Below are 22,220 nucleotides of genomic sequence, written 5' to 3' on the forward strand. Positions count from 1 at the left end.
ATGGCTGCAGAGGAAGGACAAGAGAGTTCCTTCTCTCCTACAGCAGTCCACTGTGTTTCTGTGCTGGGTGTAGAAGAAGGGGCTTCCTTTCTTGGGCTGCCCACTCATGCCCTTGCATGTGCTCATTTAAATGCACTTCCTTTTCACCTACAACTACCAGGCTGGTGCTCAAAAAAGGCTTGATCAGGAGTGGTTTTATGCACATGGATATGAGACTTTCATGAATAGCTATTTTGTGTAGATAGTTGCATGCCAAACCTCTTCAAGAATGCAAATCTTTATATAGGAACAGGGTGCAAATAAATTCTAATGCAAATGCTTTCCAGTGAGAGGTGAGCAGTGCCTAGGTATGGTGTATTCCTGTGTATGCATGAGAGAGAAGGGACACAAAATATATTCTTAATGTGGAGCACCCTAAAAAATACTGTTAGGAGCCACTATGTAAATTCAGGCATGGGAAGTGTAGCTATCTTGAAACAAGTCTGCTGCTTGTTTCTTTCCTGAGCAATTCTCTTTCTTTATATAGATTTCCCCCAGCCTTCTAACAATTGCTCCACATTGCAAGACACTTATCTCTGCCAGTGAATGGCTAAGTTGTTGCAATGTTAGAGAAAGGGGGGATTCCCAACTCCAGGGATTCCTGGATGAGACAGATTATCTAGATCCATTTCAATCTGGCTTCAGACCTGGTTATGGGACAGAGACAGCTTTGGTCGCCTTGGTGGATGATCTTCGCCGGGAACTGGACAGGGGGAGTATATCCCTGTTGGTTCTGCTGTATCTCTCAGCAGTGTTCGATACCATCAACCATGGTATCCTTCTTGGTCACCTTGCTGGGATGTGACGTGGAGGCACTGTTTTACAATGGCTCCATTCCTTCCTGGATGGGCAAACCCAGAAGGTGGTGCTGGGGGACTCCTGTTTGACTCCTTGGCTGTTGGCCTGTGGTGTCCCTCAGGGTTCGGTTTTGTCCCCCATGCTATTTAACTATACATGAAACCGTTGGGAGAGGTTATCTGGAGTTTTGGGGTGTGGTATCCCCAGTACGCTGATGACACCCAACTCTACTACTCCTTTCCACCCAATTCCAAGGAAGCTGCTTTTGTGCTAAACCAGTGTCTATTGGCAGTAAAGGACTGGATGCGAGCAAACAAATTGAAGCTTAATCCAGACAAGACAGAGGTACTCCTGGTCAGTCGAAAGGCAGATCAGGAATAGGGATTTAGCTTGTGCTGGATGGGGTTACACTCCCCCTGAAGACACAGGTCCGCAGCTTGGGTGTACTTCTGGATTCAGCCCTGAGCCTGGATGCACAGTTTAACCTAGTGCACCAGCTGCGCCTGTTCCTAGAGATATTGGACCTGGCCACAGTGACACATACCTTAATTACATCCCGATTGGATTACTGTAACACGCTCTATGTGGGGTTGCCTTTAAAGAGTGTTCGGAAACTTCAGCTGGTTCAAAGAGCTGCAGCTGGATTGCTGACCAGGGCTGGTTACAGGAAGCATACAACTCCCCTGTTAAAACAGCTCCACTGGCTTCCAGTTTGTTTCCGGGCACAATTCAAAGTGCTGGTTATGACCTATAAAGCCCTATATAGTTCGAGTCCAGGTTATATGAAAGATTGTATGACCCCTTACAAGCCCGCCCGTGTTTTAAGATCTTCAGGGGAAGCCCTTCTCTCAGTCCCACCACCATCACAGGCACACCAGGTGGGAATGCGGTAGAGGGCCTTCTCGGTGGCTGCTCCAGTACTCTGGAACTCTCTTCCCAGGAAAGCTAGACTGGCTCCCTCCTTGATGTGCTTTAGGAGGCAGGCAAAAACTGGACCTCCGTCTGTGTCAAGGAATTTTTAAAATTGTCATTTTAAATGTTTTAATATTGGAATATGTTTAATACACTTTTAACTTTTGTATATCTCTATTTATAGGTTTTTAATGTATATGTTTTAAATTTTGTGATGCTGCCTTGAGGCCCAGCATTGGGCAAAAGGTGGGATGATGATGATGATGATGATGATGATTCAGGCAGAAGGGTTTGTGGCTGCCTTTGGCTAAGCAGCCCAGGTCCTAGAAAAAGGAGAGAACAGGCAGAAGAACTAAGGGTGAGGACAAAAAGCAAAAACCAGAGGCCTAGGAAAGGCAAAGGCTTAAAAAGGCAGCAAGTTTAGCCAAGGGGACAGGGGTTGAAAAAGCAAAAGGCTGGAGAAGGACTCGGAAAGGAAAATTGGGGGATGAGATTGGGCAGAGAGAAGAGCTGCACAACCTTACTTGGTGCTTACTGTTGTAAAATTGCAGGGTGGGTGTGGGAGGATGAGAGGGGGTTAATGGAGCCAGAAGTACTGTTGGGGATTGCCTTAATGGACATGGCAAGGTGGGCAAATGTGTACGTTGTTAGGGAAATTGCTCCTAAATGGACCACAGTGACTAGGAAGTAGTCGAGACTCCTTTGGGAATTGAGAACCATTTTGGTAAAAGGACATGCCTTTCTCTCCCCCACTTTGCTATGGATGTTGTAATGTAGGTGTCTGTGAAGGGGAGAGATAGCAGTTTGAAAGAGAGAGACCAAAAAAGGCACAGGGCATGTCTACACCAGCCATTTATCCTGGGACTGTCCCTGTGCATCCAAATGACATACAGAGGATCCCTGGAGCAGGCAGGGACGATCCCTCCATTTTCCCGGGATAATCCTTAGGTATAGAAAGGACCACAAAGAGCTGAGTCTGGGATTCTGTAAATTATCAGCATTTGGAAATACTGGCTGTTGTTTCCTAGAGCTCTGATGTGGGAGCAGTGGACTTTGGCTGCCTGTCAAAATGTTTCAGCTGTGCTTCCACCTATCCACAATGCATTTGTAAATAAATACAAACATTACAAAAAGCCAATAAGCCTCCAGTGAGTTCCTTGCACCCACTGAACTTCTCACCGCTTGCCACAGATTTACAAAATTAGCTTTTCATAAAAACAGATGTATTTTTCACATCATTTAGTATTATAAACTATTATAGCTGGATGGAAAACCTGGGTATTTAGCCATGGTAAATACATGTTTCTCCAGCTGTCAGAAGAATATTTAAGGCTATAGGTTCTACTCTGCATGTAAAGTCCCAGTTTGCAGGAAGAAATAAGGCTGCCAAGGCCTCTCTCTTCCTATTGTCTACCCTCTCCTTGCCTGCTGTGGCATATTTACTTGTTACAGTTGGCAGGGTTGGAGGCCAGTTTACAGAAGCAGGGGGGAAATACATATGCTCCAAATACTCTTGCTTTTCTTGTACCTAACCCCAGTACCACCATTGGTTTCTGTTGGTTTCTGTTCACCACTCCGCTGGTTTCTGTTTCTCCGTTGGTTTCTGTTCACCACTCCGCCGCAAAGATCATCTTCTTGGCTCGCCGCTCTGACTATGTTACTCCGCTTCTGAAATCTCTTCATTGGCTTCCAATTCACTTCAGAATCCACTATAAACTTCTCCTGTTAACCTTCAAAGCTTTTCACTGTCTAGCTCCTTCCTATCTCTCCTCTCTCATCTCACACTATTGCCCCGCTCGTGCTCTTCGCTCCTCTGATGCCATGTTTCTCGCCTGCCCAAGGGCCTCTACTTCCCTTGCTTGGCTCCGTCCATTTTCTTCTGCTGCCCCTTACGCCTGGAACGCTCTTCCAGAACATTTGAGAACTACAAGTTCAATCGCAGCTTTTAAAGCTCAACTAAAAACTTTTCTTTTTCCTAAAGCTTTTAAAACTTGATGTTGTGCAGACTTTATACTGTTAGTTTTACCCTACCCTGTGCCTGCTTACCCTACCCTGTGCCTGTTGGCATTCTCTTCCCCTCCTTATTGTTTTACTAGGATTTTATTAGATTGTAAGCCTATGCGGCAGAGTCTTGCTAATTACTGTTTTACTCTGTACAGCACCATATACATTGATGGTGCTATATAAATAAATAAATAAATAAATAAATAATAATAATAATAATAATAATAATAATAATAATAATAATAACAACATTCAAATAATGAGCAGGAGCAGCAGGACTGGCTAACCCTATTTTGAAGCAAATGAACAATCTAAATCCCCCTCCCAAAGTAAGACCATTGCATCCAGCCTATATAATTACCTAAGTGCACCATTGCTTGTCTCTGATAAACCAGTTCCTATTTTGTTCTTTTTTTTTTTTTTTTTTTTGCCTTTTAAGGATATTTTGTCAAAATGATGTTAGTGTTGTTCTTCGGGGTTCAGCTCCTTTCTCAGCATTTGAGGTTCTGGGATAATACATAACGGTTGAGTCTGCATGAGCAGGGGCTTGGACTCGATGGCCTTATAGGCCCCTTCCAACTCTACTATTCCATGATTCTATGATAAGCAGGGAAAACCACACAGTATGGGTTGATTCCCCTGCCTACCTGCCATTTGCTTAATTACCTGCGCTGAATGTTGCTGCTTCAACCAAATCAGGTATATGGCATGGGGTGGCTTCTAACCCACCCCACAACACATGGCTTATAGTGGGGTTTTTGGGGTCAGTTAGAAGACACCCCCATGGGTTTGGACAACATAGCAAATCACGGCATGGATAATTAAGCAAATGGCAGGTCTGCAGCGTACTCTAGGATCGGCTAACCTCTCCGTGCCCTCCCCTTCAGAAGAATATTGGCTTCCCACTGACTGTGTATTGTTTGACCTTGAGGAGATAAGCTCTGGAGAGAGTTCACTCCCAGCTGGTGAAGAGCCAGTGAGAGCTTTGTCCCCTGCTGGTACAGGCTGGCCTGTTTCTGGTGCCGACTCCTCTACTTCAGAGTCTGTTTCTGATTGTTCACCTGAAACACCTTCTTCCAATCCAGGGGGAGCAGGGCTAGCTGACATGACATGCTGATCGTGCGAATCCAGCCAATGACGACCCATGGGCTGGGTTTGGATGACATGATAAACAACGGGGGCTGGGAGGAGGAGGCAACTGTCAGTTGAGTTGATTATTGTGTCATGGGGGGCCACACACAATACACAGTACATTATTTTTTTTTAATTAAGCAATGCAGAAAAACAACAGGCTGCTCCATTGCTTATCAAATAATCAATTAAAATGTTGTGTGGTAGGCTCTCCCCCTCTGTCAAGTGCACTATTCCATTGCCCACAGAGTTCTCCAGCAGGAGCGGCTGAAACCCCCCCGGCTGCTCCTGTACAGCTGGCAGAACTTGCAACGGCTGATAGGATATGGCCGGGAGGAGGGAGGAAGGAGCCCCAGCAGCCCAGAAGGATGCTGGGACTCTCAGCCGAGCGATAGGGGTAGGGGCAACATGTCATGTGACAACTACAGGAAAAGTAATGCACGGTGAGTGTGTTATTCCCCTACCCGTTGCCTAACATGTCATCTGAATTCAGCCATGGTTTAAACAACTCAGAGTTGACAACCCCAAAACAAACTATGGATTTTCTTTTTGAGTCGTTGGTTGTTAACAATTCCTGGCTTGTTAGTGCAGCTGGCATCTTGACAACCCAGAATGAACCATGGGTTAGTGTTGTATGTGAACCACGTCAACATTTAATAGGGAAGTGTGTAATAATGAAGGGGATGGGATTCAGAGTGCTCCTTCATATGAGTCTGGTTGTTGTTTTTTACAAGTATGCCTCTATTTTCACAGGTGAAAGTAGGAGGCTGGATCGAGATTTAGTCATGCTTTGAGTATGCCCATTGAAATCATCGTTATTTCAAATTAGTCATGACTAAATTGTTTCATTGATTTGAATTGGTGCACACTAAGCATTATTAAGGTGTAATCCAACCCAGGATATGGAAACAGGCAGACAAGAGAAGCCACAGCTGCCTCATCTCCCATTAATGTCAAGTTCCAACATGAATTTCTGAGTTGTGCACTGGGAACTTTAGGCATGTGTATGAGGTATGCTTTTGAACCTCCAAACTGTAGAATGAGGAGCAGAGATGCCCCTCCCTATAGATACACAACAGTTTACCTATTGAAATTTAGTTAGGAACACAAGTGTCTAGCCACAATAATTAAATCAGAATATGTAATTAAAATAAAGTTGCTTTAATGCAGGGTTGTGGAAACTTTTTTCAGCCTGAGGGCTGAATTCCAATCTGGGAAAGGTCTTGGGGGGTGCATTCCGTCTGTGGGTGGGGCCAAAGGCAGAGTGCATGGGGCCAACATTTGATTATTATTGGTTGAAAGCCTACTCACAAGTAAAAAAGACAAGGCTTCTACTCAGAATTAAGCAGGCCTGAGCCACTTAGTAGCACTTTCAAATAGCATCCTAAGTACCAAGTTTCTGTATGTCTGCTTAGAAGTAAGCATGAACCTGTCATAGTTTCTTCACCAAAAGGAAGTCAGTCCCCTTTAGCTAGGGTGACCATATGAAAAGAACAGGGCTCCTGTATCTTTAATAGTTGTATTGAAATGGGGAATTTCAGCAGGTGTCATTTGTATGCACGCAGCACCTGGTGAAATTCCCTCTTCATCACAAAAGTGAAAGCTGCAGGAGTTAACCAGGAGTTAACACACTCCCTATCGTAGCTTCTCCATCTGCATTTTTGTTCCTCAGTTACTTCCTCTTTTCAAAATTTTTCATTGAGTCCGCTGTTCTAATGGAGCTGCTTCTCCTGCACACAGCAGGAGAGAGCAGCAATTCCGAGTTTAAAAAAAACTGACTTAATGAGGGTTTTTTTTTGTCGCGCAAGGAAGGCCAGAAGGGGTAGAAGGCGTGTGAGAGGCAGACAACATCATGTGAGGGACCTGAGCAAACTCCGTGAGTGCCCAGTAATGAGTGTGCAATAAAATGCTCATCGGATGGAGCTTTTAGAATGAGCAGATACAAAAGCAGGCAGGGCTCCTGCAGCTTTAACTGTTGTGATGAAGAGGAAATTTCTCCAGGTGCTGCGTGCATACAAATGACACCTGCTGAAATTCCCCTTTCAATACAACTGTTAAAGATACAGGAGACCTGTCCTCCTTTTCATATGGAAAGGAGGACAGGGCTCCTGTGTCTTTAACAGTTGTATAGAAAAGGGAATTTCAGCAGGTGTCATTTGTATGCACGCAGCACCTGGAGAAATTCCTTCTCTATCACAACATAAAGGGCTCCTGGGCTTTTACTGTTCTGTTGAAGAGGGAATTTCACCAGGTGCAGCACACATACAAATGACACCTGCTGAAACTCCTTTTTCTATGCAACTCCTCCTCCCTCCCAATCCCCTTTCCTTTTGTGTCATGTCTTTTAGATTGTAAGCCTGTGGGCAGGGACTGTCAAGAAATACTTTTGTAAGCCGCCATGAGAGCCTTTTTTGGCTGAATGGCGGCATAAAAATCCTTAAATAAATAAATAAATAAATAAACTGTTAAAGATACAGGAGCCCTCTCCTCCTTTTCATATAGCCACCCTATCTGACAATGAATAGGATTGTCACCTTTTGTTTCTGGTTGGGCAGCTTTGTCACATGCAGAAATTCCACAGGTGTTGTCCTTTATGGTGTTCTTTCCTTTCATACAGTTATTAAAGACAAAGGGGCCTGCTGGAAATAAAAGGAAGCAACCCTAAACACAGTCTGTGCAGCTTTTGGCCGTATGATTTTTTTTTAAATGGGATTGGAGTCTTTAGCCACACCTAGACCTGGAGCATTTTGCTAGCCCTCTTCTGTAATCCTGTCAGAGATCAGAAAGAAATTTATTTTTTTCTAACAACAAAGCAAGTTGTGGTATGTATCGGCCAGGCTTAGGGAGGGTTAAAAGCAATCACCTGCAGTTGAAATGGGAAGTAGGAAGTGCTGGGGCTCGAGCTTCCTGTATAAATAAGTGTAGCTTTCCTACAGCTACTGCATATGTGTGGTGACATGTGTTTTAAGAGATAATGGCAACATGTTCCTAACAGCGGGGAGGAGCTTATTTCTTCCGAGTGACGAGAGGCTGGGGATATGAATTCTCTTTCAGATCTATAATGTGTAAAGCTTGCAGATGCTGGGAGAAGGGAGGAAAGAGAGAAATGAAACATGTTTCTTCAGACCCTGAGCTTTTTTTTTTGCTGGCTGTGACATGTCTTGGAAGCACTGAAGTGTGAGTGGAGCTATTGGAGAGTCAAACGTCTGGGAGTAAATCCTGCGCTCCTTTGACAAGGTATGCTGGAATGACCTGTGTGTCTCTACAGGAGGAGCTGTTAAATCAGGGGCCATGTAATGTTCATTTCCAGTGCTTCAAGGGAAAAGGGAGCTAAAACAGTCAGAACTCGTTTTGGGTATGTGATTTTAATGTAACCTGTCAGCATAGTAGTTCTTAGAAAATCATCTGAGCCAAAAATGAGTTTCTTAGATATTAAATGCCAATGTTAACGCCGTAACAATGTAGTAGGTTCTTTGGGGGAAAGAATGCTGCTGGTTTTATCAGTACAGCATTGCAAAAACACTGTGAGATGTGACTGAGAATACTCATTTTGTGTGTGTGTAAGCAGAAATGCAAATGGTTTAAGATTATTATAAACTTACCCACTCCAAATGGAAACGTAGATTCTGTTCTTTCTGTAAAAGGAGGATTTGAAGGGAGGATCTATTTGAAAATGTATACATTTCTGTAAAAGGATGATTTGAAAGGTGTTGAAGGGAGGATCTATTTGAAAATGTATACATTTAATCTGCTTGTGTCATGTAACTGGTGACACAACTCCGGATGTATCTTATGTGGGAGAAATACACCAGATTATGGGGACATAACCATTTGTTTCCTTTAATTGTTTTAAGACTTTAGGATTCCTCATGTAATGCTGGCAAATGTTGAATGTGTAATACATCTAGTTTCTCCTTCTAGTTTATTTCATTATCTTAGGCATAAAATGAAATCCTCATGTTTATGTGTCTAGATATATCTAGATATTTTGTATACAGTGTCTTTATACAGGGATGTCAGTAGAAAGTGGCTTTCACACTTTGCCTGTGAATGGTGGTCAGTTGTAATAGCTTGAACTCCAGTTAAATATTCCAAAAGATTTAAAGACATGGTGTAGCATGTCTTCCATGCAATAAGCGTCAGAGTTATTTCTGAAGACATGTCTTCTCTGTTGGTGCTTTTGGGGTCTGTACTTTCGGAATTTCTGTTCTGCCCTATGCCACATATACCTTTAGCCTTGGGCAGATAGTCAAACTGGCTAGAAAAAAATGTACATATGGGAAGAGGGGAATTGGTATCATATCTGATGGTCCCACCTATGGCCTTCATGCATTGATCATAACTTCTGTACAGGGTGTCTACTACGTTTATAGCTTCTGAATACGTGGTTCATACCCTCCATTTCTGCAGCTTACAGACTATGTGTTTAGAGCTTACCTGCATTGGAGGTATGCTTTGTGTAGGCTCCTGCACAGGATTTACTATCTGTCCGGGGGTCAGAACCTGGGCCTGCAGGTGAGTGCTCCATCCTCCCATGTGTTCAGTTCTATCCAGCTTGTCCATTTGCACAGGGCTGTTGATAACTGATGGTGTGTAGAAGCGGTCATGTTGCTTGTTCGATGGCCCTTTTAAGCTGAATGTTGTGGGTTTAGAACTGTGATTGTAGAGTGGCAGTTCTCAGTGGCTGGCTTGAGGTTGACATGACAAAAAATATCTGTCAGTTACTCCTTGTGTGGTATCCAAGATCTTTTTTTTATTATTTTACTTGCAGCCTGTTGTGTTCTGTAGCTTCCACTGTGCTTTATTCTGCAGCCAATCAGCAGAAAGCAGGACATGACTTCTCTGATCACCTGACAAAGGCTTTGGAAAGGTGAAGGTCTCAGAGCTGGTTTGCTGTGAATGTAGTGCAAGTTTGTGTTCTTGTAATTATCTGTAATTTGCTTACATTTGAAAAGGATCTTGGTGTTGTTAATCACAAGCTGAATATGACTCAGCAGTGTGACTGCAAAAAAGGCCAATGCAATTTTAGGTTCTGCCAATTGAAGGGTAGTTTCTAAATCACAGGAAGTAATAGTTTTACTGTACCCTGTGCTGGTCAGACCTCACCTCGAAGATTGTGTCCAGTTCTGCATGCCACACTTATCTGAATACACAGTATTCAGATAAATTGGAACGGATTCAGAGAACGGCAACAAAGATGATCAGAGGGCTAGAAACTAAGTCGTTTAAGGAAAGATAGAAGAAAGTGGGTTTGTTTGGCCTGGAGAAGAGAAGATTGAGGGGGGATATGATAGCACTTTTCAAGTACCTAAAAGAGTTGTCACACAGAAGAGGGCTACAACCCTATTTTCTATCATCCATGGCTGCAGGTCACGATATAATAGGCTTATATTACAGGAAGGCAGATTTTGGTTGAACATCAGGAAAACCTTCCTAATTGTCAGAGCAGTCAGACAATGAATCTAGTTGCCTAGGGAAGTGGTGGGCTCTCCGTCACTGGAGATATTCAAGCAGAGACTGGACAAGCCACCACTGAAGAATGCTTTAAACTTGGGGATTGGACTCAATGGCCTAAATGCCCCCTTCCAACTCATTGGTTCCCTTCCAACTCATTGGTTCTATGAAGTGAGAGAAGCAGTGAGCCTCTCTATCTTTTTTTAATAGTGGCATCATCATGTTCTGTTCTCCACAATTCTAAGGCAAACTGAGTGGAATGTATTTGTTCTTCTTGAGAAATGTCACTTGCCATTAACTTTCTCCTTGAGCAGTGTGTGTCTTGTTGTCTCTTCACCCCTGAATGAACTTTTGGTTTCCTTGAGCCTTGTTTATTACTCCACTGTTTTCAGTGGAAGTATGCCGGAGCGAATTAGTAAATTCCACACCACATGGCCACCAGGCGTAAAACCACAAGGTGAAATCCATAATCAAAACTGTAGAAACTCTTAGGGCTTTAGTATTTTGAGACCTGAAGTACTGTCTTGTTCTTGGTAAGCTACAGGCTGATTTATGGGGTGCAAAAGATGCAACTACTAAGCTTCATTGAATTAATCTGACCTAGAACTAGAAATGTAAAATATCAAGAAATTTTGAAGCCATGGGGGAAAATTTTTTTGGGGGGGGAAATGGAAAAATAAGCAGTTCATATAGCGTTCTTTACAGATATAAAGTCACTTTGTTGCCTTTGGAAAGTCTTCTCCAACCCTTGAGATATTTTGGACTCCCATCAGCCTCAGGCAGCATGGGCAATGGTCAGGGATGCTGGGCATTGTGGTTCAAAACATCCGGAGGGCACCAAGCTAGGGAAGGTTGCTTTAGGAACATATATTGTATTATGTAGAACGTGGTTCGCTCATAAAATTATTACTACATTTAAACACTTTTGAAACTAAACTCAGTGAAAAAATTCAGTTATTCTCTGAATAAATTATACTTTTAAATTTAATATAACAAACATGACGGTTTTATGAGCAAACCAAGTTTATATGTAACATACCTTAAATTCCTATTTAATTTGTGACAAGGAGGAACTTCAGCAAGTGGTCCCTGAAACATCTGAATCATTTTAGAAGCCAGAAGAAGCAGGAAGAACTGGAGGCAGAGGAAGACTACTGTGCAGCGTCTTTTCCTGTTTGTAAGGAAGTTTAGGGGAATTTCTAAATCTCATTTGAAGGAAAAGACATTGAGATTTTATTTCGGGGGAAGACTTCACTTATGAATGGTAAGCAACCATATTTAAGAACCTTTCAGCAATATCAACATATTATTTGAGGAGTGACATTTTTTCACTTTTTAAAATCACTTCCATTAATAAAATCTTACTTTTTGTTCATTTTGAGAGATTGTCTCTAGTGAAGGTGTCAATCCCATGCCCAGGCTACTACATTTCTTTTAGGTAGAGAGGGTTTATTCTACTGGCAGCAGTTTAAAGATTTTATAGCTGAAGCAGCATATCCTAATAGTGAGGTCCAATTGAGGACTTTATTAAAAACAATGGCGGTGTGTTCTATAGATCCAAGACTCAAAGTTAATTTTAAAAAAGAAACATAGGTAGGATAACCCACATGCTGTTCTATCTCATTTGGTGACAGTTGTTTTCACATGTGGGTTTTAGATTAGAAGTACATTAACTGACTGCGACAGCATCAATCCAGAGCAAGCCCAGAATCACAGGACTGAGGAACAAAACCCGAACTGTCAAGAATGTACATTTTCTTCCATGATATGGTGACTCTACTCACATGCTGGGAAACTGAGCATGATTTGTAACATCCCTAAATGTCTACCAGTGAAAGATCCATTAGATCAATGATTGTAATAAGGAATGAAAAAATAACTATGCTGGGAATCTTACAGAGAGGATTTTTTTAAAAAAATCCCTCATGGCATTGTTATTTCCAGGTATTTTACATCTCTGGTCTTTCGATATATAAACACATTGTCTTAAATTCTAAAAAATAAATAAATCGTAATCCAAAGTTGTTCAATTCTTTCACTTTTTCTAATTTTGTTTTTTTGGGGGGGAACATCGCCCCCACCCCCCGGTTTTCACATCTCTGAGGATTGGGGCAGATTTGCCAATTGCATCTTGTCAGAGATGGGTGATTTGTTTTGGGTTTTTTTAATTGTTTTTGCAATCCTTCAGATTTTATAATTTGCCAGAATTAAGATAGGGAAGGAGGCATGCGTAAATAGGGACATAAGAGAAGGACTGAAGGCCAGGCAGGAATTGCTGCAGGGAATCACAACATAACTCTGACAGTTGGAATGCATGGATGCTTATGAGTGATAAGCTGTAATGGTCTGGATTTTTCCCTGAGTGTGCTTTAGAAATTTGGTCTGTTTTTAAAAAGAAAGCTATAGTCCTGATGATTTTTCAAAAAGCTACTAGGTTCTACCATCTGCTATATTACTTGTTCACAGAGTTTCTAGGTGGCTTGTTAGATTGGTCCTGTATTTCTGCCTCTGATTATTGGAGTTTGATATGATAAGAATATTGTTTGTACTTTTTGAAAATAAGTTTCAAAAGCCAAATAAAGAGAAGCCAGCTGCCCTGATCATGAACAAGAAGGCAAGTATTCTTCAACAAGCATTAAATCTAGAGCTACAAGATACTATTCTATTCTGTAGTGGCTTAGTTGAGCACAATTCTAGAATTTCTACCCCTAGAGTCTCAGTTGCATTAAAAATACACTTTTGAGTGCTATTGAATCACTGGGAAAGTTTGCAGTGTTCACAAATGTTTACTACAAACATTTTACTACAAATGTTTACTACAAATGTTGTAGTGTAATAATGTATTGGAAGTGTAATAATAAATTTTAATTTAAACATTATATAGCCAAGATCACCAGACATATGTGATATGATTCTGCTGGACGTAGCCCCTAATCTGGATGCACTTGACTGCATGACTGCCAAAATACCCAATTTCTGTGATTTTGTTGAGCTTCTGTACATGAGCAATTTATTGGACGCTTGTGACTGGCTACTGGTGGAAGTTTGCAGGCCCGTTACACGATGCTGTCAACTTCCAGGACATCTCCTGTGCTTTTCCCCAGTAATCTAGCATTTAAAATAATTGGAGATAATGCAGTATTTAAATTATCATGGTATGTCCCCAGCATGTAAAGCCAGCATAAGCACTATAACTCTGCCACTAGATGGCTCTATTTCATTGAACAGAATGGCATTACCAAGCGGGGAAGTTTTCAGTTCAAAATCACATGGACACCATCTAAAGGAGCCAGTCATAAATGCGGAAAACCCCCAATAAGGATGCGGGTTCCCCCCCTTAATGTAGAGGCACTCATAGAATTGTTTTTTGTGAGTCACATTACTTCCAAATTTTTACACAACCAAGCCCTAGACTAAAACTCCCATGATCACAACAAAAACAGATGCATGTTTATAGTTGAAAAGTGCAGGAAGTACCATATGAACAAAGTAAGGTCTAAAGCTTTAAATAAATGCATTTTGTGTGTGTTCTGTTCGAGTTCTAAGTCTGTAAACACGTGAACATCTTTAACCCTAATAGCATTGTTACTCGAGAGCAGCCTTCCCCAACACTGTGTCCTCCAGAGGTGTTGGATGACAACTCCCATAATCCCACAACCAACACTTGGCACTGTCATGGTTAACATTGCACTCTTTATATAACTTTTATATAAAGATTTATGAGATTTGGGCCACAGTGAATGCACCGTTCTTGTTAAGCATCCCTCTGTGTTGGACAAGTGGAACGCTTCTCATCCTTCTGAAGTTAAAGTCAACGATTCCATTAGATTTGGTGAGAGAAGTAATTAAGCTACAGCAGCCCAGACCATTTGTGCGGGGCGGGGTGAGTGGGGAAAGGAAATCTCTACTCTGATGCTATGAAGGAGTGAAATTTAGTGATTAATTGTGGCAAGCTTTCTGACTGCTGCAAGAATCTTTACAGTGCTTTGGAGATGGCATTGCTTGGGAGGATCCTTCGTGCCTTTTGAGGATGGAAGAGCTGGCAATCACAGACAGGCATGATCATAGAATAGTAGCGTTGGAAGGGGCATATAAGGCCATTGAGTCCAATCCCCTGCTCAATGCAGGAATCTACATTAAAGCATACCTGACAGATGGCTGTCCAGCTGCATCTTGAATGCCTCTAGTGTTCAAGCTTTATGTTTCCATGCTAAAAAAGATTGTGCTGAGCTTTTGTACCCACGCTCTCTCCCACTTAGCAGTATTGACTTTTCAGTATTGGGAAACTCAGAACTGGTTTAATGCTTTGTCTCTGTTCCTCTGCTGTAGTCATGGGAATAATGAAGAAGCATTTAGAAGTGTATGATATGAGTCATTCATAAAGGAGGCGGTGACTGTCACTACATTTGGTGATAGCAAGTTCCACGATTTAAGTATGTGCAGTGTAAAGAAATATTTCCTTTTCTCTCTCCTGAATCTGCTATCACTCAGCTTTATTGGATGATCCTGGGTTCTAGTATTATGAGAGAGATAGAAAAACCTCTATTGGCTTTTTCCACACTGTTCATAATTTTATACACCTTTATTATGTCTCCCCTCTGTCACTTTTTTAAAGCTAAAATGCTTCTAATATTGTAACCATTTCTCATAGTGGAGTTGATCTATCCACTTTGTCGTTTAGGTTGCAACTTTTCCAGCTCTACAGTATCCTTTTTGAGGTGTGGTACTAGAATTATACACAGCATTTCTAATGTGATCACATATAAAGGCATAATGATATTGGCAGTTTTATTTTCAGTTCTTTTCATAACGATCCCCAACACAGTATGCATTCTAGCTGTGTTTCTATTTGTGTGGTTTTGAGTAATTCCTAAGCATTCTGGACATATTTGACGCTCTTGACTTTCCCTTTCAACTTCCTTTTTACCAGTTCCGTCACCTTTGAGAAATTTCTTCGTTTGAAGTAAAATGTGACTGTGTTGGACTTCCTTAGCAATTCAAAGTGTTGGTATCGACCTTCAAAGCTGTATCTTGTATTGAGGACTGTCTCTTCCCATATGAACTTGTTCAATTGCTCTGATAATTTTTGAAAGCCCTGCTTCATATACCTTCACGAGCAAAAGTATAGGGATTCCATCTTGCCTAAAGGAACTGGCATAAGAGCTGTTTTTTTTTCCTTTTCTTTCTTTAAAAAAACAATAACCCTCCCTGAACCCCACCGTACTGGGTAATTTCTGGCCACTTTCCAATATTCCATTTTTGGGCAAGATGCTGGCGTGTGTGATGTTCCTCAATTCCAGAGCTTTTTGGAAGTGGGTTATCTAGCTCCATTTCAGTCTGGCTTTAGGCCTGGTTATAGGACAGAGACTGCTTTGCTCTGTCCTGGGTTTTAAGGAAATAGCTGATCTTGCTTCATTGAAATTACCGGGAAGGCTATTGAGACATTGCTAACCCACTTCTCTTAAAACAGTATAGGAGTTCTTATTATGAAATGCAAATGCCAACTATTTAATGATAAATAATTAAGAATTTGAAAATGTAAATAAATAAAAAGTAGTAATTCTATCAAAGGGAAGACACACAAAGACACATGCAAGTTCACAATGAATTCTGAGTAACTGGCATAAAACAGTTGTCAAATGAACTACTAGGTGGCACTGTGGTATAGTAGAATTGCACAAATACATTGGGGTTTCATGCTGCCAATCATGGAAGTACTGGGCAATTCTCTTTAGAATTCCCTGCTAAAATGGTTCCAAAAAATGGGAGAGATCCTGAGGATAATGACATCAGGTAAAGTAAACTACTCATGAGCGCACAATAAATGCTTCATGTAGAAAGGTTCTTAAAGCCTTCTCACTTAGGCTATAGAGTTGAGTAATGAACAAGTGTGAGACAGTATTATTCCAAGTCAAATGTGTACTTAAAGTTTTCATGTAACAATTAATGAGCAAAAAATATTGTGTAAGGTATGTACATCAAAATGATTGATATGCAGATATCGAGAAAAATTATAGGTTTAGGTTTCATTAACCAATTTTGAGAAGGATTTACCTTCTCAAATGTAAGATTCATGATTGATCCTATCTAACCTGAAAGGTTTGTGTCTAAACTTTCATTGTATATTTTAACTTTTTAGAAATATTTCGTAGCACTGAGATACTTAAGACTGTGAGCCCGAATTTATGAGACAGCAGACAACCTACACATAAAGGTGTATGTGTATATATATATATATATATATATATATATATATATATAGGCTGATTTTGGAACAAGGGAACCTCAGTAAATGTGCAGATTAAAAGCCTCATATAGAAAAGCCCCCAAAGAATTGTCTCCTCCCATATATACCTACCTGGAGCCTAAAAACATCTTCAGAGGCCCTCCTCTGTGTGACCCCACCAAATAAAACGAAGTGGATGATCACTAAGGAGAAGGCCTTTTGATGATTGCACCCTGATTGTGGAATGCTGTCCCAGAGAGGTGCCTGCTGCCTACGTTGTGATCTCTTTGGCATCAGGTGAAGACCTTTTTATTTTCCTAGGCTTTTTTTTTAGTTCTTTAGTTTTGTTTTGTTTTTAATCTGCATCATTGTGTTTTTCTATCTTTTCCTGCTGCTTCTTTTTTACTGTGATTTTACTTTGTTTTAAATTTTGAAATGTTTCATATTATATTTTATCATATTGTATTTTTGGTTTTTAATTTTTGTGAGCCACCCAGAGAGCTTTAGCTATTGGGTGGTATAGAAATGAAATAAATTAATAAAATAATTAATAAATAAAGTTAGTGGATTATATCTCAGGAGACATCTCTATCCTTTTTTTTAGAAGGACATGTAATAACCATGGAAAGCTGTAATTCCCCCATAAATGGTAGTTACTAGGTTAATGCAGTAGCATGTTTGAAGGAGCTGCTTGTGCCACGTTTTGGCTCCTGAGAACAGTGGCTTTCAAACTTTCTACCTTCAGAAAATGCTTTCTGTGTTGATTTATTTGCTACAAAGCCTCTATAACTGAACCTGTGTCTGAACATTGAAAAGGATTCTGGGGCTTGCCTTAGTGTACACACTTGGTACATACTGGGTACTTGCCTGGTCTTCTCCTTTAGTCCCTATGAACTGCTTGTGTCCCACACAGCACCCCTCTCTTTCTACATATAGGAGAAGGTTGATAGTGGTGAATAAGAGGAACAAGCTATCTTTTTAAGGAAGTTTGTCTACCATTAGTGATCTTATAGAGGAACCCTTAACAAGCTTCTGAGGAACTTTGGGCTTTGCAGAACAGTTTGAAAACGATTGCCTTAGAATAAAACGACATAGCATGACGTACAACAGCTAAGACATCCTTTGTGGGGCATTATTGTTCTCTTCAGTTAATCAGAAGCTGAAGCAGTAATATCTGTGTTCTGGCTTTTGTTTTAATGTCAGGTGGATGTATCACAACTGTCAATGAATAATTTTATGAGAAGCCACTGTAGCTGAATGTTAACAAACATCTACTCAGTTTGCCAAGTAGTTAGACTTTCTTATTAACTTTTAATCTTGCTGTCTTGCATTGAAAAGAGCTCTGTCTGTCTGTCTGTCTCTCTCTCTGCATCCTGTTCAAAACACTGGGGAATGTTATGAGCTCTGATGTCCAAATGAAAGGTTTCTTTGGTCTTGTTTGCTGGGTTCATTTTCCTGATGGTATTTTTTCTGTCAAATGTAGGCATGATGGTTACTGCACAATGCTGTAGAGCTCCTGCTGTTTCTCATTAAAAGTTAAAGTGGATTTTGCTTAACTTAAGTAGTAGCAGGGCAGGTTGGGTTTGTAGTCCTTACTGTGTCCTGCTTTTGCTGCTCTCCATTAGATCTCCTAAGCATGTCAGCATCAGTTGTTGTAAGAAATTGTCCTCCACATTAAGACTAGATGTTACTTTTCAGAGTGTTTTACTTACATGCTTAGCTTTTTCCCTCTCCGATGTGTTTAGAATCATAGAATAGTAGAGTTGGAAGGCGCCTACAAGGCCATCAAGTCCAACCCCTGCTCATGTTGGTTTCTGTCCAAAACATGTGCTTTTGACTGCCTTGCTTTAATTAGAGATGAGCAATATGAGGATGGAAGCTGGTGTTTGTCATGGTTTGGATTATCACAGTGTAAAGGTGCAGGTGCTCATGATTAAAGATCTTCATGGAATTGTGGTAGGCCAATTAAAATGGCCCCGTCTCACACTTTATAGATTCAGTTGGTTTATAGTGGATTTACTCATTGATTTCAGTAGGTGGTATGGTAGATGTCTCAATTAAAAGTTTGATCTTTGTGATTGATGTGGTATACTTCTAGGCATCTCTTCTTTCCACTTCATTGTATTATCTCTTCAATTATGTGCTTGCACTGTCATCTGGGGCATAACAGAATGTGGCTAGTAGATGCTGCAGCACATAAAATCTGTGTCCAACCTACTAGCCCTTGAAAGGCTCTTCTCCTTTCCTTTGATTTCACCTGATGCGCAAACATGTGTCTTGTCACACTCCGAGTGGAGGGAGTTTGGCTAAACGTCTGTACTAGCCCTTAAAATGCTTTTATTCTCTAGTTTGCCAGCTCTGGAAGCATATAGGAGTCTAAAATTAGCATTTTAAAGAACTTCTGAAGCTCTAATGGATAGTTTTCTTTAAGAAGATGCCTGATTCTGTACATCTTTAGGTGCTGCTAGATAAATGTCTCCTAGAGCTAGCAACCAAAGAGCCTTACCTGGAAGCACTCTTGATGGCCAAAAGAAGCTATGCACCATAGCTTTTCACCCACCTCATTCTTTTTCCAGACAATTGTGCTTTATTGCTTACAAGTGATATAATAATATATGTACTTCTACAGCTTTTAAACAATATATGTACTTCTGCAGGTTTTAAACAAAGGAAACATTTGTTTGCGTCCCAACATATTCTACTGGGCATATTAATCTTTAAATATATTTTCTTAAACTGTATAAAAAAATAATCATAAAAGAACTTCCTAAAGCAAATAAAATAAAAGTTCCTTAACTATATATAGTGTGCTTGCATGCTCTCTAAAGGTTTTCAGATGGAAGGATTTTAAAGGTTAAGTAAATGTAAGTCCTGTAGTTCAGCTCTAGTTCTCTCTAAACATTAGTCTGGTATGTTTTCTCTTGCAGGCTCCAATTTTAACATTAACAGTCATAGAAAAAGAAAACCAAGAAGGCAAGATGGCTGTCTGCTGAGACACTGGAAGGTAGCCCAAGAAAGAAGGAAAGCAAAAGGCAACAGTGATAGGGGGAGATATGCCCAATTAAATGCAAAATTCCAGAGGTTAGCCAGAAGAGATAAGGAATTATTTTTAAACAAGCAATGCACGGAAGTGGAAGAAGACAATAGAATAGGAAGGACAAGAGACCTCTTCCAGAAAATTAGAAACACCGGAGGTAAATTCCAGGCAAAATGGGTATGATCAAAAACAAAGATGGCAAGGACCTAACAAAAACAAAAGAGATAAAGAAAAGGTGGCAAGAATATACGGCAGATCTGTATAGGAAGGATAATAATATCGGGGATAGCTCAGACGGTGTGATCAGTGAGTTAGAGCCAGACATCCTGAAGAGTGAGGTTGAATGGGCCTTAAGAAGCATTGCGAATAACAAGGCAGCAGGAGACGACGGTATCCCAGCTGAACTGTTTAAAATATTGCAAGATGATGCTGTCAAGGTGATGCATGCAATATGCCAGCAAATTTGGAAAACAGAAGAATGGCCATCAGACTGGAAAAAATCAACTTATATCCCCATACCAAAAAAGGGAAACACTAAAGAATGTTCCAACTATCGGACAGTGGCACTTATTTCACATGCCAGCAAGGTAATGCTCAAGATCCTGCAAGGTAGACTCCAGCAATTCATGGAGCGAGAATTGCCAGATGTACAAGCTGGGTTTAGAAAAGGCAGAGGAACTAGAGACCAAATTGCCAATATCCGCTGGATAATGGAGAAAGCCAGGGAATTCCAGAAAAACATCTATTTCTGTTTTATTGACTATTCTAAAGCCTTTGACTGTGTGGATCATAACAAACTGTGGCAAGTTCTTGGTGGTATGGGGATACCAAGTCATCTTGTCTGCCTCCTGAGGAATCTGTATAACGACCAAGTAGCAACGGTAAGAACAAACCACGGAACAACGGACTGGTTTAAGATTGGGAAAGGAGTACGGCAGGGTTGTATACTCTCACCTTACCTATTCAACTTGTATGCAGAACACATCATGCGACGTGCTGGGCTTGACGAATCCAAGGCTGGAGTTAAAATCGCAGGAAGAAACATTAATCTCAGATATGCAGATGACACCACTTTGATGGCTGAAAGCGAGGAGGAGCTGAGGAACCTTATGACAAAGGTGAAAGAAGAAAGTGCAAAAGCTGGGTTGCAGTTAAACCTCAAAAAAACCAAGATTATGGCAACCAGCTTGATTGGTAACTGGCAAATAGAGGGAGAAATCGTGGAGGCAGTGACAGACTTTGTATTTCTGGGCGCAAAGATTACTGCAGACGCTGACTGCAGCCAGGAAATCAGAAGACGTTTACTTCTTGGGAGGAAAGCAATGACAAATCTTGATAAAGTAGTTAAGAGCAGAGACACCACACTGACAACAAAGGTCCACATAGTTAAAGCAATGGTATGCCCCGTAGTAACCTATGGCTGCGAAAGCTGGACCATAAGGAAAGCTGAGTGAAGGAAGATAGAAGCTTTTGAACTGTGGTGTTGGAGGAAAATTCTGAGAGTGCCTTGGACTGCAAGAAGATCAAACCAGTCCATACTCCAGGAAATAAAGCCAGACTGCTCACTTGAGGGAATGGTATTAAAGGCAAAACTGAAGTACTTTGGCCACATAATGAGAAGACAGGATACCCTGGAGAAGAGGCTGATGCTAGGGAAAGTGGAAGGCAAAAGGAAGAGGGGCCGACCAAGGGCAAGATGGATGGATGATATTCTGGAGGTGACAGACTTGACCTTGGGGGAGCTAGGGGTGGCAACGGCCGACAGAAAGCTCTGGCGTGGGCTGGTCCATGAAGTCACGAAGAGTCGGAAACGACTAAACGAATAAACAACAACAAAACTTAGAATCCTACCTAGACAATGCTCTGAAGATACCTGAGGCAGTTCTGTCTCTGAAGCTAAGCAGGTTTGGGCCTGGCCAACCTCTGGGTGGGGAACCATCAAAGAAGTCCATGTGTGCTTGGGATATCACAGATGGATATTACGGATGTAGAATTATGAATAGTAATTCTAAACCAGTACCTTTTCATGTAGAAGGAAATACCATTGTCAATCATGAATGCCTTCATTAGGCCACAAAAATTAGTAGTAACCAAAAAATGGCCCCAGTTAATGGCTTTTTGGATGAAATGTCTTTTGTTCTGGGTTAGGAAATATGGAGAAGAATGGAGATTTGTATGGACCCATATCATGATGATTTTAAGTGCACGTAAGTTTAATTTTGAAATTTTACTACCTGGAGCCATGGTTCGCAGCTCTTTAACTTATATACTGTAGTAAATTTCTTTTATAATACAGCAGTGAAACTTGAATGTCTACAACTTATAACTATATGAGCCTTTTCTGGTTACATCTAAGAGAAGCAAAAATTAACAGCTTGGTTGGCAGTGTAAATTCTGGTTGGCTATAGTCCCTTAGTAATAAATCCTTCTTTGTTTGAAGAGGCTACTCCCTGTACTTTATTATGCAAACTGAACTTTGTGTGTGTATGGGTGGGGGTGGGGTGAGGCAAGAGAGAAACAAATGTTTTCACTGGTTGTTTTTTCGCCTTTTCCTTTTTTTTTACAAAGTTATACCATGAAGTATTGGAGCTAGGCTTTAAAGATACAGTGGATGAGAAC

General features: G+C 41.0%; 1 protein-coding gene across 4 annotated transcripts in view; it reads left to right on the forward strand.

The window, feature by feature from the left end:
* Positions 1-22,220, forward strand: part of RNF144B (ring finger protein 144B) — a 96,050-nt gene that overhangs the window by 31,723 nt on the left and 42,107 nt on the right. Inside the window, exons 1-2 of one of the 4 annotated variants that reach the window (XM_063130432.1) lie at positions 7,810-8,121; positions 11,406-11,602. The exons of 1 other annotated variant lie outside the window; for it this stretch is intronic. In XM_063130432.1, coding sequence (XP_062986502.1) covers positions 11,596-11,602 — 7 coding nt within the window. In that variant the 5' untranslated portion in view covers positions 7,810-8,121; positions 11,406-11,595. Of the gene's footprint in view, positions 1-7,809; positions 8,122-8,151; positions 8,240-11,405; positions 11,603-22,220 lie in introns of those variants that run through there. 2 more of the 4 variants (XM_063130433.1, XM_063130435.1) reach the window with 2 other exon arrangements.

Source organism: Elgaria multicarinata, chromosome 7 (genome assembly GCF_023053635.1).
Source record: "Elgaria multicarinata webbii isolate HBS135686 ecotype San Diego chromosome 7, rElgMul1.1.pri, whole genome shotgun sequence".
In the NCBI taxonomy this organism is placed as follows: domain Eukaryota; kingdom Metazoa; phylum Chordata; class Lepidosauria; order Squamata; family Anguidae; genus Elgaria; species Elgaria multicarinata.